General features: G+C 49.4%; 1 protein-coding gene across 1 annotated transcript in view; it reads left to right on the forward strand.

Moving 5' to 3' along the window:
* The first annotated feature begins 228 nt into the window (after positions 1-228).
* HS3ST4 (heparan sulfate-glucosamine 3-sulfotransferase 4) overlaps positions 229-16,816 on the forward strand; it is a 110,922-nt gene continuing 94,334 nt past the window's right edge. Inside the window, exon 1 of the mRNA XM_067534200.1 lies at positions 229-815. Within this exon, the coding sequence (XP_067390301.1) occupies positions 229-815 (587 nt within the window). The remainder of the gene's footprint in view (positions 816-16,816) is intronic.

A 16,816-nucleotide genomic window follows, 5' to 3' on the forward strand; every position in this document is an offset into this window, starting at 1 on the left:
TCCCCCCGCCCGGCACAAAGTTTAGCCGCGGCAAGTCGGGCTGCAGGAGCGCGGGGCGGCGGCGGAGCAGCGGCGGGTCCCCGGTCCCGGTCCCCGGCCGTGCCATGCGGGGCTGCCCCCCGGCGGCTGCGGGGCGGGCGGGCGGCGGCGCCCCAGGCGAGCCGGGCGGCCGGGCGGCGGCGGACACCATGTGCGCCCGGCGGCCGGGGCCAGGAGCGGGGAGCAGCCATGGCGCCCCCCGGCCCGGCCGGGGCGCAGGGCGGGCGCGGCGCTAAGGGGCCCGCGGGGCGCACGCTGCTCTGCATGTGCAGCCTCTCGCTCGGCCTGACCTACCTGTGCTACAGCCTGGCCGGCAGCGCCGGACCCGCCGCCCTGCGCTCGCCGCCCCGCCCGCCCGCCGCCCCCGCCAGCCCCGCGCCCCCCGGCCGGGCCGACAACGCCAGCCACGGCCACGGCCGCAGCCGCCCCACCCGGCCCGGGGCCGCCGCCGCCACCGCCGCCGCCGCCGCCTGGCTCCGCGGCGCCGGGCTGGAGCGGGACCGGGACCGGGAGCGGGATCCGGAGCGGGACCGGGATCGGGACCCGGAGCGGGAGGCGCAGGAGTCCAGCACCACGGACGAGGAGCTGAGCCGGGCGGGCGGCGCCACGCCCGACTACGGGGAGCAGCGGCTGCCGCAGGCGCTGATCGTCGGGGTGAAGAAGGGCGGCACCCGGGCGCTGCTGGAGGCCATGCGGGCGCACCCCGAGGTGCGGGCCGTGGGGGTCGAGCCCCACTTCTTCGACCGGCACTACGAGAAGGGGCTGGAGTGGTACAGGTGAGCCGGGCCCGTGGGGCGCGGGGGGCACGGACAGGGGGAAGCAGCCCCCGCCGTGGAGAGGGGCCGGGGGCCGGCGGAGAGCTCGCCCCGCGCCCGGGGGCGCCCGGGCCCCCCGTGTTCGCAGACACAGCCCGCGGGCACGGACACAGCTGCCCCACACGGCGCCGCCGCCAGCCTCCCGCGCCGAGCACCGGAGCCCCGTGCCAGGGCCCGGCCTGCGTCCGGCACCGGCTCAGCTCACAGCCTCCGCCAATTCCCTCCCTCCTCCATCACCCGCCCGCCCCCGGGAAGGCTCTCGGGCTTCGTGCCCCCGGGACCCCGCGGGCAGCGCCTCCGCCGTCTGTGCTGGGGACGGGCTCCGGAGCGGCGGGAGGCAGCGGGGCCGGCCCGCAGGGACAGATGCCGGGCGGCGGCAGGAGGGGGCGAGTAGCTCTCGTTAGGGGCTCCCCTTGCCTTGCTTTTGTGGGGTCGTGTCCGGACTTGTCGTGTCTCCCCGCCAAGGGTTGGGTCTATTTACAATCTCACTCTCTCCCTCCGTGCAGAAGTTCCCACACTGGGTCTGCTGCTTATTTATTTATTGCCAGCGGTGGGCTGAAGCCTGCCCGGCTAACCTCAGCGAGGTGCTGTCTCCAGTGTGTCCGTCTGAATCCCAGCCCTGCCTTCCCCTTTCGACTGCAGGGACCTTGGCATCGCCTAGCCAGAGACACACAATATGTTTTTTTCTGTGTAAGGGACACTGGTAGTGACAGATGAGGAAGGCAGGTGCCAGGGACTAGCTGCTCAGGGGTCTCATGGAGGCAAGCCCTGCAGTGACACATTGAAGTGCAGGTAAAATCAATGTACGATTAATATTGCTGGCTATTACGCTATTTAAAAATACCCTGTTCTGAAGGAGATGCCAGAAATAGATAAAAATGCACATTTTGTGCAGCTCCCAGTACACAGAAGATTTGAACAGATTGCTCCAGTTAGCTGCACTTGCAAGATACAAATCTAGATTGTTCAGTAGTTTATAATTACAGAAATAAACATGCCTGCTAGCCCAGGTGCTAGCTGCAGTTTTAAAGCGACAATAAATAAACGCGGATTACTTCTTCAGTACAAGCCAGAGCATCCTTTACTTCCTTTCCAAATGGAGATTTATTTCTTTTATGCAACAAGTTCCATCTGCTAAAAGTTCCTGAATTGACTAGATTGAGCTCGGTTTATGAATCATTCTTGATATTGCCAGTTGATAGAAACACATTTGGAACTTTTAATGTAGACTCATTTTACACTAGTCACATGTATTAAGACTGGCTGAATTCATCAATAGGTTTCTTAGCTGCTTTAAGGTATCGAACTAATTGAGATCATTCAATGTTTTAAAATATTTATCTCAAAACTTGAAAACACAAATAATTAATTGTACCTGAAGATTATTTATGTGGGTATTTTTTAGTTTCTGGTAGCACCCACAGGGTGCCGGTTGCTTTCCAAATAGGAAATAGTCATGATTAAAACATGGAGGACCTGCCTGACTCTTGATTTCACTCATTAGGATAGTTGACTGAACGGCTCAGAACGTTAACTACCAGTTGAATTAGCTGATGTTTTTAAAAATAAAAATAAAGTGTGAGGTTTTCATGCCAGCAGTAAGTTGGATCTGATCCTCTTCAGGCAGGTTCCCTTAGACATTTTGTGAATAAAGTGTGCATAACGCTTATTTGCTGTGGCATCTGCTTGGCTTTATTTTGCTGCCCAGCGATTCTCTGAGGAACTCCAATGAAGTGGAGACCAGCTTTCAGAAAGGGTGCTTGGATGAGAGCATGTTTGTAACGTGCTGTCCAAAGGCTGTGCGTCACATCAACACCTGGACAATAGGAGGAGGATTGGCTGAGGTTATTTTATTTTGTGCACACTTTCTTTCAAACAGCCATCGTTGTGTTTTTTTACTGACGTTTCACACAGGAAAGCTTTGCCTTAAAGAATAAGTTTCGGAGCTTGATGAAAGAAGCTAAAGAGAGGTGTGTACAGAGGCTTGCTTTTGTTCAACATAGGCAGAAGAAGATCAAGCACTGAATAGGGCAAGCAGCTGTGTTTTCATCTTTAAAGTAAAGCTGTGAGGAAAGGGTGAGGGAGTGAGCGCAGCTCTCTCTTGGAATGAAAAGCACATGCAGGTATTCGTTTGCAGAACAGTATCTGAATTTCGTTGTCATTCTTGGACTTGCTGCATGCTGTTGCTCTGCCTAGGGGTGGTTTAGCTAAGTGTTAGTGCTGGCGAATGGTCAGTGCTGGACTCGAGAGCTGTGGGGACTGAAATCTCCTGGTTACCCTACCAGCAGCCACAGCTCCGGCAGTCAGCAGATATTCACCTCTCTGCCAAGGTGCCTCAGCTCTGAGCTGAACTTGCCATGCTGGGAGACGGGACGGGAACCCATACAGTTAGCTGGCCTCAGTGCCTGAGAGCAAGGCAGAAATCCCCATTTGTGACACAGGAGGGGGATTTCTGCCTGACCCTCCCTGATGGTTAGCTTCTGCCTGCAGCATGAACATTGAGAGTCTTTGCAGTTGTATCCCAGCGAGAGTAATTGCAGACATGATTCATATTGGCCACTGCCGGAAGACAGGAGACTGGGCTAGACGGACCACTGTGGCCATTCTTATGTTCTTATATTTATATAAGTGTCTAATTTTTTAGCCTGACTGAACTACTTGCATTAGTGTCTTCCAGCAGTGAGTTCCATGGGTTACTTACACATTGTGTAGCATGTGGCTTCCTTTTGTCCAATTAAAAACTGTTACCTTTTATTACCATCACATTTATTTTGTTGTGCCATGGGATGGTAAATAGGACCATGGCCACCTCTGTATCATTCATTACTGAAAGTTTGTTCTGGCGATTACTGTACTGTCCTAGGAAACAATAACTTTATCTTCTACTCCAAACTCTGCTGACAGGCCTGGAGCCAGTCCCTTTTTAACTTCCCTATGCCTCAGCTTCCTGATCTGTAAAATGGGAATAATAATACGCAGCTATTTCTTTTGGCTGTGTACCTTGCTACAGTTGTTCATGCCTTTGTCTCCTTGAGATTAGACTGCTGTAATACCCTCTACAGGAGGCTGTATCTTGTGATGATCCAGAAGCTGAAGTTAGTGCAAAATATGCTTTATATAGGAAATCTGTTACACCAATTCTCTATAGTTTCTGCTGTTTCTCGGTAATGTTTAGGAAAAGCTGTGTGAATGGGTGATCTGTGCTGATTGTGATTGTTCTACAGTCAGGTTTAAAGTTTATGTAGAAATTCCAGAACTGAAATCTCCTGTGTGTGCTGATGAACTGTGTTTAAGGTGGAGTTAAGGCTGCATGGTGGTTGTTCAGGAGTAACGTGTCAAAATTGCTCTGGATTCATAATTTGAGATTCCATACATGGGTTGGGTTGTCTGAAGGATGTGTTCAGTGGCACATTGCATTTATAGTCTTCAGTGTAAGTTAACTGGTATTGAATTTCCTAGATTTTATTTTTTCTAAACGTAGAATTTATTTTGAATCCTCTTAAAAGTTGTATTTAAAGCTTTGTGGGAAGCGTTATCTATTTTTAGCCTCTCTCTTTATTAGCAATCCAGTGATATTTCTTTCGGGTGTATATATCTTTTGCATATTCTCAGTTTCACCTCTTTCTTTTATCACAGACATTGGTACTTAACCGTAGATATTAACCTTCATGATAAAGAGAATTAACTGCATCCCTTCTACTATGCCAAGATGATTTGCTCCATAGCGAATCGTTGTGAGGTTTGGCAAAGGTCATGAAGTCTTCGTTTCTATCAAAATAGAAATTATCTGATGCCTCTTCATTCCTACCTTACCCTTCTAGATTACATGAGCTCCCGATATCCCTAAATAGGAATTGCCGTGGATTTTTCGTCAGTACTTGGTGCTTTTATAATCCAAGAATCTCCCACAATCAAAGAGGGGGATGTCTCCAGTGCAGCGTTAACTTGTGTGATCGGCACTTGGGTCTGAGCGTGAGTCACCACACGGCAAATCCAGACTCGACTGCAGCCAGGCAGTTGCTGTGCTCATCCATGTTGGCACTGGAACTTCTGGGGCCCATGGCACTGCGGGATCACGTGATGCTCCATGAGTCTCTCCCAGTGAATTGTGAGAGGACACGTCTGTCCTCCCGGGCACACGGGAGAATTGTGAGAGGGCATCGGAAGACTGTCAGCCCTTGAGTGGCTTAACCTGAATCCTCACTGCAAAGGGGCAGGTTGCCAGCCCGAAGGTGAACCATGTTCATGCTTTAGCCAGCTAGTTTAGGGGTAAAGCGGCACCATGCTGAGGTGAGAGAGTTTTGTGTTTGAATGAGAGCCAGGTTAGGGCCGACACCACTGAAGAGCCCGTTAACTCTGCAGAGAGGATGCACCTGCAGTCATTTCTGGAGCTGGGCTGCCTTTGTCATCCTGCAGTTTTAGATTGCCTCCTCCTTGATCTCCCTTCTCCCTAGCTGCAGCAGGGAAACCGCACGCGTCCTGTAGCCCCGTGCGCTCCCCCTGGGTCCCTAGGCCGTGGCTCCCTTCTGCAGCCAGGGGGATGGAAGATCAGTGCTCCCTTCCCTCTGGCTCCAGCAGGGACCCCAGCACCTAGGGACCCAGGCGGAGCGCTTTTGCTGTGCTCCCTGCTATAGCCAGGGGAAGGGGAGCGCTGATCTCCCGTCCCCGTGGCTGCAGCAAGGAGCTTGCACTGATCTTTTAGCCCCTTTTAGCCCCGTCTGCCTGGGTCCTTAGGCAGCGGCTCCCTTCTGCAGCCAGCGGGAGGGGAACTGCTGGCCACTTTGAAAGCCCTCGCGGGCCACTTTTGGCCACTGGGCCACAGGTTGGGAACCACTGATTTAAAAGTTTGTAATTTACTATAAAACCCATTGGAAAAACCCCGCGTTTTCCAGAGCAAACTGGACCTAGATTCTGTGGCAAAGTCTCTGAAATCTGTGGCACTCTGTTGCAGCTTCATTTCAGCTGAAAAGTGGGAGTGTTTATTCGACTAAAACTAGCTGAATTGTGCAGTTAGCGCCCCGGCCCCTGTGCTGAATTGTACAGTTAACGCCCCGGCCCCTGGGCTGAATTGTGCAGTTAGCGCCCCGGCCCCTGTGCTGAATTGTGCAGTTAGCGCCCCGGCCCCCGTGCTGAATTGTACAGTTAACGCCCCGGCCCCCGTGCTGAATTGTACAGTTAGCGCCCCGGCCCCTGGGCTGAATTGTACAGTTAACGCCCCGGCCCCTGTGCTGAATTGTGCAGTTAGCGCCCCGGCCCCTGTGCTGAATTGTGCAGTTAGCGCCCCGGCCCCTGGGCTGAATTGTGCAGTTAGCGCCCCGGCCCCTGTGCTGAATTGTACAGTTAGCGCCCCGGCCCCTGTGCTGAATTGTGCAGTTAGCGCCCCGGCCCCTGTGCTGAATTGTACAGTTAGCGCCCCGGCCCCTGTGCTGAATTGTACAGTTAGCGCCCCGGCCCCTGGGCTGAATTGTGCCGTTAGCGCCCCGGCCCCTGTGCTGTTCACTGGGCTGTTAATGTAGAACAGTGTTTCTCAGTTGGTGTTCGGGTTCCGTGGGAACACTGTTAGGGTTCCGCAGGAAAGCGACATCGCGCCGCCGAGAGCAGCTGTTCTCCACGCCGCCGAAAAAGGGAAGATGTCCCGGATTTTTCGGCAGAAGGTATCGAGTATGAGTGTAATTTCCCCGTGGAGCCTAAAGGGTTCCGCGGGGAAATTTAATTGAGAAACGCTGACCTAGTTGTTTGTATATAATTTGCTTATTTCGACATTTTTTTTGGCCCCATATGTAAAAATACTGTTAAGAGTTTGGGGGTTCCGCAATTATTTATCGAGTTCAAAAGGGTTCCGTGGCCAAATTTAATTGAGAAACACTGCTGTAGGAACAGCATAAAATAGAGGGATTGTGTCAGTTTTCAGCACGCTGCAGCTGCAGCCTGTGACTGCCTGGTAGGAGTTGTCCCACGGAAGCAGGTTTGGGGGCTTGGGCTGCAGGCAAGTGGATGTTGGTACCTAAAGAGGCAAGGAAGCTGCCTGGGCGGGATAAGCATGTTAGCTAGGTTGTTCCGCTTATGTGACCAGCAGTGAAATAGTTAATCATGTTGGCATCTAAATGATCAACTTTAGGTATCACAGTAACTCTCTGAGAAGAGCAGGAGAGTTCCTGGGTCTCAGAGCTATTGTTTCAGTTGTCTGCAGGTTCAGGAAACTTTACCCTCTCAAGGTTATCTTGACATCCTTAAGGGCTAGAAACATTTATGGAATGGAAGTGTAGCGTCTGTAGCATCCATTTGATAACAAATGTATCATTTGTAACAAAATATACCGAGCCTCATAAGGTCAATAAAGTGTTTATGGCTAGTAGTGTTAAATCCAATATTTTTACATTACTAACCATCACATGCATCCTCTGCCTTAGATTTTCAAATAATCTATAAGTCAGTGAATTTTCAGATCTCAAACTTCAGGAATTAATTTGCTAGAGGGATCCGAAAAAAGGTTAGACTCGTAAAAAATCAAAATGGAGACATTTAAAAATGATTATAAGGAACCAATTTACTGGTAAATTCATTCTGTAGTGTTAAGAGTAAGGGCTGCAAGTACGGGGAGGATATGATAAATTTATATTCTTCATTTATAATGAAGAGCTTTCATCCTTTTAGTGAAACTCTCACTGCAACTTTAACGAAGGAACTGCTATCCTGTCTTCCTAATTATGTCGTGTTACTTTTACTTAGTGGCTCATTCATTCTTAGGCCTCAAACCTTTAGGATTAACCTTTCGCATGTGAGTAGCCCTGTTGAACAGTGGGACTGCTTGCCTGGGTAAAGTTAAATGCATGCTCTTTGTCTGCCTTCTCTTTCTAGACTGTAAAATCTTTAGGGCAGTGCCGGTCTAATCTGGCTGTAAAGTGCCCGGCACAATAAGGCCCCAGGCTGCTACTGTCATACAAATAATTAATAACACCAATAAATCGGGGTTCCTTGTCCTGAATAATACAAGAAGCTGCTTCAGGAAATATCTGCTCCCGAACCAATTGTTCCAAGAAGCAATTGTACCTGGGCTGGAGAAACTGATTCTCTGAACCACACGTTAAACTAGTTTATATTGGGGTAGGGACGGTCATGCACTATTATCATTTGAGCAGGTTTTCTTGCCTCCCCGGGGTTGCTCCCATTCTGCGTTCCCCGTCCCTGGCTGTGTCGATCGACAGGCCTGTGGTAGGTGCTTCACTCTCATACAATATTTGTACTCCTGTGACCTGCAATTGGTATCCACCCAGACTGCACAGCATGAGTTACTTTTCCAATAGTTGATTTCCATGGCTGGGCATCTCCTGCACCTCTCTGCTGAGACTGCCAGCAGGGGAAGTGAGAGGAGGGTAGAGGCTACCACGGCCAAGACACTGGACTGAGACCCTGGGCTCATTTCGCATAGGTCCCCGAACAGCCATTAGATAGCAATAGCCTTTGGTCACTTCAGGATTATTCCCGCGATGCTTGAATCTCACTGTTGTGCTGCTGTATCAGAGTTATTCAATTTCACGATATTCAGAAAATTCAGCCACGTCCGCGAACGCTGGCACTCAGCACTGATGGGCAGTGGAGGATGGATGGATAGATCGGGCTTTGCTTCTAATGATGTGAGCTATTGCTGATACTTTAACTACTGTATGTCTCTGTAAAAGGCCTTTACAGTCTATACTGTACCCTCAGCACTTCTGACAGCGTAGGGAAGGGGTATTGATTTTTCCAGGTCCTGCTGTGAGTTGGCTTTTGCTGAAACACAGTGACTCAGCTGCCCTCCACTCGCCATGGATCTGATGTATTGGGATTACGCTGCCTATGAATTTTAACATATACACCCCCTGTTGCAATATTGGCTGTTTCAAGGCTGTATCGCCTCTCACCTTTCTTCAAACATTAGGACCTGATTTTCAGTGATAGCATCTAATGTTGAGGCACAGTTTTGCACCTGCAAATAATTGGAGGATATCAGTGCTGTTTCTCACTGGCAGAAAGAATTATCCTGCTGTTATTTCAGATCCATATTTTTCTTGCGCATACATACAAGGCAAAGATGCAGCCGCACCATACATGTACACCTCATGAGGTCTGTGTCCAGCTCTGATTAAAACTGACAAAAGAACTGCACCAGACTTTAATGGCCTTTTGATCAGGCCTGTACTGTGCATGCTGAGGGCCAGACTCTGCCCTGGGCAAGGTGCCTGGAATTCCCTGTTCTTGACCTGGTGAGAGGGTGGAGGTGAGTAAAGGTCTCTCATAGGCTTCTTTAATCTCATTATCTGGGGGTCTGGATCTGCTCCCAGACCAAGAGCTACCAGGAGAATCTACCCTGGTGCAGACAGGTCTGAGCAGAGACACTCACATTCTTTCTGTGGTCTTAGGCGAGGAGAGCTACATTTCTCAAGGACGATAACTGGGTTCTCTCAGCCTTTCTGTTTTGTTTCAGGCAGAGGGATGTGATGCAGGGAGAAACCAGGCTTCACTGCAGTGTTGTATCACCTAATGAGCCCAGAGTCGCACCTTGTACTAAGCGGTCCCAAGCCCACCGCAGACACCGTGCTCAGTCCCGCACAGCAAAGGGGAGCGTGCTCGCAGGGCAGGCGTTGCGGGAACACCCATTCCTGCAGAAAGGCCAGCGCTGGCACCAAGCTGCTTCTTGCCACCTCTTAGATTTTTTATTTGTTTGCTGATGAAAGGGCCTTGGGGGCACACGATGCAGAGACCCTCCCTGTCTCCTCGCAGGAAGCAGGTCTGGGTGGAGCTGGGAGTTATCATGACAGAGGTCACACTCATGCCCCCACCTGCTCAGCCACACCCACTGCCCATCCACGCTCCACCCCCTTTGCACCCGCACTCGTGCGAGGGAAGGAGCAGATGCACATGGCTTGAGACTCCCTGCACTCAAAGTGGAGGATGAAGCCTCCTGCTTCTTCCCACATGTAGAGTCTGTTGACTCTCCTGTGGCAACACAAGGACCCTGCGCTCCCTGCCAGTGCCTGTACGGGCTTGCAGGGCCATGGCCATCCTCTCTAGGTTATCGGTAAGGACACCACAAACAGGAGCAACTAAAGATTTCCACATGAAGCATGTATCCTTTGCTTTCTAATGTGTAACCTGATCCAGGGGCTATGCCTTCCTGTGACGGGGTGTACATGACCCCGATATTCCTGGCAGCCGAAGCCACGCCACCCTCGTCCCTGCTGGGCATAGCTCCAACTGCTGCATCAGTATGCAGGAGAGCAGCCCAGATCACCTGGGGCAGGTCGCTGAAGAGGAAGGACGTGTGGTGGAGGCTCCCCCAGGGAGCCAGAGGAACCAATGGCTGCTCTACGGAAGCCGGATTCACAGGGTGCTACACCCGCCAAAGGAGCCAGAGACCCCAAAGATGCCCGGGCAAAGGCTTCAGGAATCGGGACAGGAAGTGGCCTAGGGGGAGGCCTACCTATTGGCCTGTGAAGAAGCAGCATGTTTCGGCTGGATCCCATTGACACAGCGACATTCATGGGTCACTGACTGCGTCCTTGGCTGGGACCCGGTAGAGCAGGGAGGGACTGGAACCCCCTACCCCAGCCGCCACCCAACCACTCTGGTCGTGAGGCCACGCTACCCTGAAGACCGGGGTCGCTCGAGTGACTCTGGCCATTAGGCCACACTGCTCCAAAGGCGAGGGAAGCTCCATTGACTTGGGCACCTAGGCCATACCATCCCGAAAGCAGGGGCGGCTCTACTGGCTCTGGGCACTGGGCCCCCTGGGTCTGAGCCAGAGGGCAGCTGTAAACTCCAGCCACTAGGCCATTCTGCCCGGAGTGCTGATGGCAACCAGACACATTGAACCACAGGGCCACAAGGTCCATACCCCGCCCCCCTAAAGGAGACAGGGTGTACGTGCCTGTGACCCTTCCCCTTCTCTGCTACTGTATGCTGTCACTGGGGCAGTTCATTTCCCCCGGACGCCCTGATTATCCAGGCAGGGGTCTATGAACAAACACTTCCAAGAAGCCCAAGCAGATATGGTTCTGACTTCCAGTCGTGGCGGATGGCCTGCGAGGTCTAGAATACTTTAAATATCCGCATACAAATGTGGGAACAACATACCTTCTGAGCATTTGGCTCAGTAATCCAGAGAGGAAATTCTACAGTGCTTTGCTTCTAGCTGTTTGTCATTTAAATGCATGTTTAGCTGTGTGTGAATGCCGTAGCACACTCGTCGTGCAGTTACACTACCGAAAATCCAGAAAGAGGACTGAGGAAAAATAGCCCCGTTGGAAAACACAGTGGAAAAGAATCGGTTACATTTCTGAGTTTAAATGATGAGTTTGACCCCTAATCATGTATTGATTTAGTGAGGCATGTTCTGCTTTGTAAAAAGTGTGGTCTAGGCAAGAGAGGAACAACAGGGTTACAAAGAAAGTTAAGAGCAAAGGCTTTTGATTTTCAAAGTGAAAATTCCACCACAGATTGGTGACACCTTCTATTGAAAGCGGTTTGAATCCTCTGCTTTTCATGGATTTCTTTTTCCTCTTGTTGTCATGGGGATTTCTTTTCCCTGAGTTATTATATCATGCACTTCAGCAGAAATTTTATTGCTTTTGGGGCCTGTGAGTCTCATGTGAGACATTTCTCACTGCTCATGGTGTAATACGCTGAGGTAATTTCTTTCAAATGTTTTTTGCTTGAAGTGGTTTCAGTGAATTGAGAAGGGTAAGAGTGTCAATGGACAGCTGAGAATTTAGCGCAGAGTTCAAGTAAGGAACATACACTATCAAACTTTCCAAGGCATTAAGTGTGGATATTATAATTTCAGTATGGCATATAACTTGTCAGCAGCCCATTCTATTCTTTTTTTCCCTCTTATTTAAGTATTATTTAGCATTGGAATCTGTTTAAATTGCTTTTCAGCCCCTTTTAAAAGTTTTATTGTAAATCCCAGACTATCTGCATGTCTTCATCAAAGGGGAAAATTATTGTTGTTTAGACTGAAGATATAGGGTCCAGTCCTGCAAGATGTGACATGCCCTTTAACTTCCATGTGAGATGAGGGCGCGTGGCAGGATCAAGCCTTTATGACTCTGTCCTCACACGCATGAGTCATTCTGACCCATGTGAGTTGGTCCCACTGAAGTCTATGAGGCAGCTTATCTGAGTGAGGGTTGTTCACGCGGAGAAGCATTTGCCAGACTGAGCCTTTAAACCTCAATTCAGCAAAGATGCTTCAATTCCCTATTGTGTTTAGTGGGATTGTTCACGTGTGAAAAGCTAAGCACCGGTCTTTGCAGAGTCAGAGTCTTAATCTGTAAACTCTTTGGGGCAGGGACCTTGCCATGTGATTTCTCTGTAAAGCGCCTCACATACACTTGGGACCATGTACATTGGCTGGCATATTGAGAACATGCCCTAATGCCAACATTATGGGGCTATTGAAGAGCTTTTAATGTGCTTAGAGAGAGACTTTTTCCTGTAGAGAATGAAATCTCTGAATTTTTCTAAGCCAGTTTCAGCTTCGGGTGCTACTTCCACTGAAGTATCTCAGGGTTTGGAAACTCGCTAATGCAACGTAGAGATGCAAATGGCCAAATGCAAAGTACTCCACGTAGGAAGGAACGATCAGATGACTGCCTAGGAAGGAGTGCTGCGGAAAGGGATCGGGGGGGGGGGGGGGGGAGTCAAAATGGACCACAAGTTAAATATGAGTCAACAGTGTAACCCTGCTGCACAAAAAGGTAACGTGATTCTGGGCTGTATGAGCAGGAGTGTTGTAAGACACGAGTAGTCATTCTTCTGCTCTACTCTGCACTGATCAGGCCTCAGCTGGAGTATTGTGTCCAGTTCCAGGCGCCACATTTCAGGAAAGATGTGAACAAATTGGAGAAAGTCCAGAGAAGAGCAACACAGATGATGAAAGGTCTAGAAAACATGAGCTGTGAGGCAAGACTGAAAGAACTGGGTTTGTTTAGCCTGGAGAAGAGCAGACTGAGGGGGGACATGATCACAGCTTTCAAGTACAGAAAAGGTTGTTACAAAGAGGAAAAATTGTTCTTCTTAACCTCTGAGGACAGGACAAGAAGCAATGGGCTCAAACTGCAGCAAGGGCGGTTTAGGTTGGACATTAGGAAAAACTGTCAGGGTGTTTAATCACTGGAGGAGGCTGTGGAATCTCCATCATTGGAGATTGTTAAGAGCAGGTTGGACAAACACCAGCCAGGGATGGTCTAGATAATACTTAGTCCTGCCATGAGTGGAGGGGACTGGACTAGACGACCTCTCGAGGTCCCTGCCAGCCCTAGGATTCTATGATAATTGCTACGAGTGAGGCTCTGTGTTGGCAGCAAGAAGGCAGCTCTCTTAAGCAAAACGTGCTAATTGCTGCAACTGAGATTCCAAAACCAAGTGCCACTTGTGAACACAACTTTCCTGGGGTGTTTTATTCCCCTCCACTTCTGTGCTCTGCCATTACATTTAGTTGGTTGCCATTTCAAAGCCGAAAGAGTATTTTAAAAGCAAAGTGTTTGAATGCTGTGGAAAAAATCATACTTACGAAAAAATATGTTTTTATAAAACTCCAGTTTTCTTCCCCAAAGTCTCCACACCAGTTTAGTAAATGCTGCAAGATTCACGGCCCCCTCTCCCCCCCGTCAGATTGTACATCTAAGCATCATAAACTTGCTCTTTATTGCTTTAATATTACAATCGCTAGTCACATTTTATGTAAATGATGGTATTTACCTTGACAAACTCTCCTGTGAAGTATAGTAAGTTAAAATAATTTATTTTACAACACAAACAAGCCCCAAATGCCAGGGGGGGATGTAAAATTCACAGTGGTTTTTACAGGTAAGTTCTCCTCCCAAAATGTCCTTCTAGGTGCACTGGCCTGAGTTGGAGTTGGTCAGCTCCAAATTTAATCAGTACTTGAAAGAAACTGAGGAAAAGAAAAACAGCAAAAAGATTTAAGCTAAATTCTAGAACCCGTGAAGCATCCCAGGACTTTCAGTAAAAGCACGAACACTTGGCAGTTATTTTCACTAGGGAAATTGTTGGAACATATCCTGAGCCAAACTTTGCTTTTAGTTGCATCCATGGAGCCAGTCCAGAGTGGAATTTGACCCTTTCTGTTCTGGCTGAATACAGGCCTGGAGTTCATCATGCCAAGAGGCAGAATTCACAACTCTCCAGTGTTTTGGACCCACCCATGCCTCCATCCCACACAGCGGTGGACACGCAACACCACAGACTTTCCATCAGTATTCTCCCATATTTGTAAATAGCATTGCTTCAGCCATGTTAATGCCCCTTCTTATAGTCATACTCCAGGAACATTTCTGTAATTCATCTTAACAAGCAAGAGGTTCATGGAAAGTGACTTTCAGAATCGTGTACAAAAGCGTTCATTGAAACCAAATTTTAGATTCACATAGTCAAGTATGCATGCTTCACTCATCCAGTCAAGGAACGAAACAAAAGCTACGTGACATCCCTGGCATTCCAACTGCAACGAAGTAACACCACTGCGACGCGGGATCTTGAATATTCACAGGGAACACTTCGCCATCACCCGAAGGAACTAAAACCATCATCCAAAAATCAAACATATGCACTGGAGGAAATCACAGCCTGGATGACGTGCAGAAAAAGGCTAAATTAGCTGGACAAGTTATTAATTGTACATTATACTTTCAGCTCTAATCCTACACAAAATGGCTTTAAAATATGAACACCAGATATGCTGACTCATGAAACTCCAATTACAAACCATGAATCCCGTAGTTGTTTCTGATGGAGGAGATCTCTAATTTGTCAATAGTTTATCCCCATTTGGTTCTTCCCTCTGGAGAATATTGGCATTGATTCTGTTACCTCTTACATGCCAAGTCAGCACTCTAACCTTCAAGCTAATTTCCCATCTATTAATTTCAACAAAATTAATCCCACACCATCTTCAGCGGCCATCACTGCTCTCCCTGTGTCTCTAATTTTGGACCGCAGAGGGTAAGAGGTACACACTGATGGGACAAAGGTGCTGTAAGTATGTGACAGTTGAGGAAAGGGATGGCATTGTGCTATTTATCTGGGCTACAAAACTTGGTGGGTTTAACCGTTGGTAGTGAGAGTTGAGAGCCAGAGAGGAGTTCGACAGTGTTGGATGTGCAAAGTCATGATCCTGGAACGAAATGGGAGTCAGAAGAAACGGATGCAGTTATGTAGGATTAAAGGTGTGATGGCTTTCAGCCCCTGCCGCATGACGGGATATTAGCTTCTTGTAAACATGATTCAAGTCATATGGCAGGGCCCAGAAATAAAGTGCAGCCTCTGAGCAGCATTCTTGTTGGCCAAATCTGTATTGCATGGTACCAGAAATGGAGCAAACAAAGCCAACTGAGTCCCTTGGTCTGCAGCCCTTGAGTTCATAGCCACACTCGTGCCTTCCTACCCTCCCCCCACAAACGAGCCTGGGTCAGAAGGCGCAGAGCTGGGCAATGCAAACGTTAACGCTGCAGTTAGTGCCGCTGCGGTTTGCTGGAATAACTTCAGTGGGTCAGGGTGGGATACAAGAGGACGTGTCAAGTGCCCAGCCCTTCTCTCTGCTTCCCTTCCAGAGCTTTAACCACATGGGACTCCCATGGTTTTCACAGACACTGAGCAATGTGAGGGGAAGGAGGATATGGCAGATTAGTGTAGGTCTGTGGATCTGAACCAAATCACAAACTGGTTTATAGATGCCATTTGGACTGTGAGACTTTCCTGAGCCTACACTGTTGCCTTGTGCCTTCCCCTCTTCTGGGGAAAGCTCCCGGGAGGTGACAGGAGCAGTTCTTGTGCCTAGCCAGAGGCTGACCATGCAGGACAATCAAGGGCATTAATCTGGAGGGTCTCCCATTCAAATAAAAACACCATAAACTGACAGATTAGCTGCCACCCGAGGACTAGGTGAGAAGAAATCCAAGCAACAGATCACCTGACAAGGGACGGGACGTGGGGGCAGAGTCTTATGAAAGGATGGTTTTCTCATTGGCCATTTCAGAGAAAGGTGAGCAGACCATGGCCAGAAGCAGACATGGCTGGGTGGGAAGAATCCAGGACCCTCTGGAAAGACACTGATCAAACCCCCAAGGGCTCTTGGTGTGGTGAGGGTGCTGAGGCAGGGTTTTGCATGCAGGTTTTCCATCAAACTGAGTGTCTCGTTTGCTGTCGAAGAGTAAAGCATGTGAGTGTTTGGAAATGCATTGCAGAGCCTGTGCAGTACTTGCTTACACTGTCATGTGGTCTCTGCAGGGGCAAACAGTAAACCAGCAAGCCCACAGCTTCCAGAAGCACTCAGCAGCTGTCAGGGAGGCTAGGGAGAGCTGGCACCCATTTCAGGGTCGAGGCAACTGGACTGCAGGGTCCCCGCTGCCAAAAAGTTTATCAGACACATGCTCCACACCTGGAGAGTTTGCCTCGAGGCCCAGGGACACACAGACAGTGCCTGAACTCTGCCCAGCCCTCACAAGCTAAGAGCAGGTGGGATCGAAGGTTTGGGTTCAGCAGAGCAGTTGCTGCTTGTGCTTCTCTTCCTATCCCCCTTACACACTCATGTGAGTACGCTGGGCTGGGGGCCGGGGAGATGATCTGTCCCTGTGGATGCACTACACATGCCTACATCAAGAACAATAAAGGTTCCTTACTCAGCTCCAAATCCCCTGGAAACCTGAAAAGAAAAAAAATCAAAGCACCATGGAAAAATGCCTGAAGCAATAACTTCATTGGTAAACGAACGCATCTAGCTGAGAATCGCTAAGACCCAGCAAATCATAATGCAATTTCCTATGCAAAAAGGGTTTATCTCTATCTAAATATTATTCTGCATCATTACTCACTGAAGGGAAGCTATTGCTGTCTTAGGTTAACTGATTGAACCTTGCAACCAAAGCTGCAAGCTTATCATACTGACTCTAGTTTGACTTTTA

This window comes from Emydura macquarii, unplaced genomic scaffold (genome assembly GCF_026122565.2).
Source record: "Emydura macquarii macquarii isolate MOO-44397 ecotype Brisbane River unplaced genomic scaffold, CSIRO-AGI_Emac_v2 contig_3390, whole genome shotgun sequence".
NCBI lineage: Eukaryota > Metazoa > Chordata > Testudines > Chelidae > Emydura > Emydura macquarii.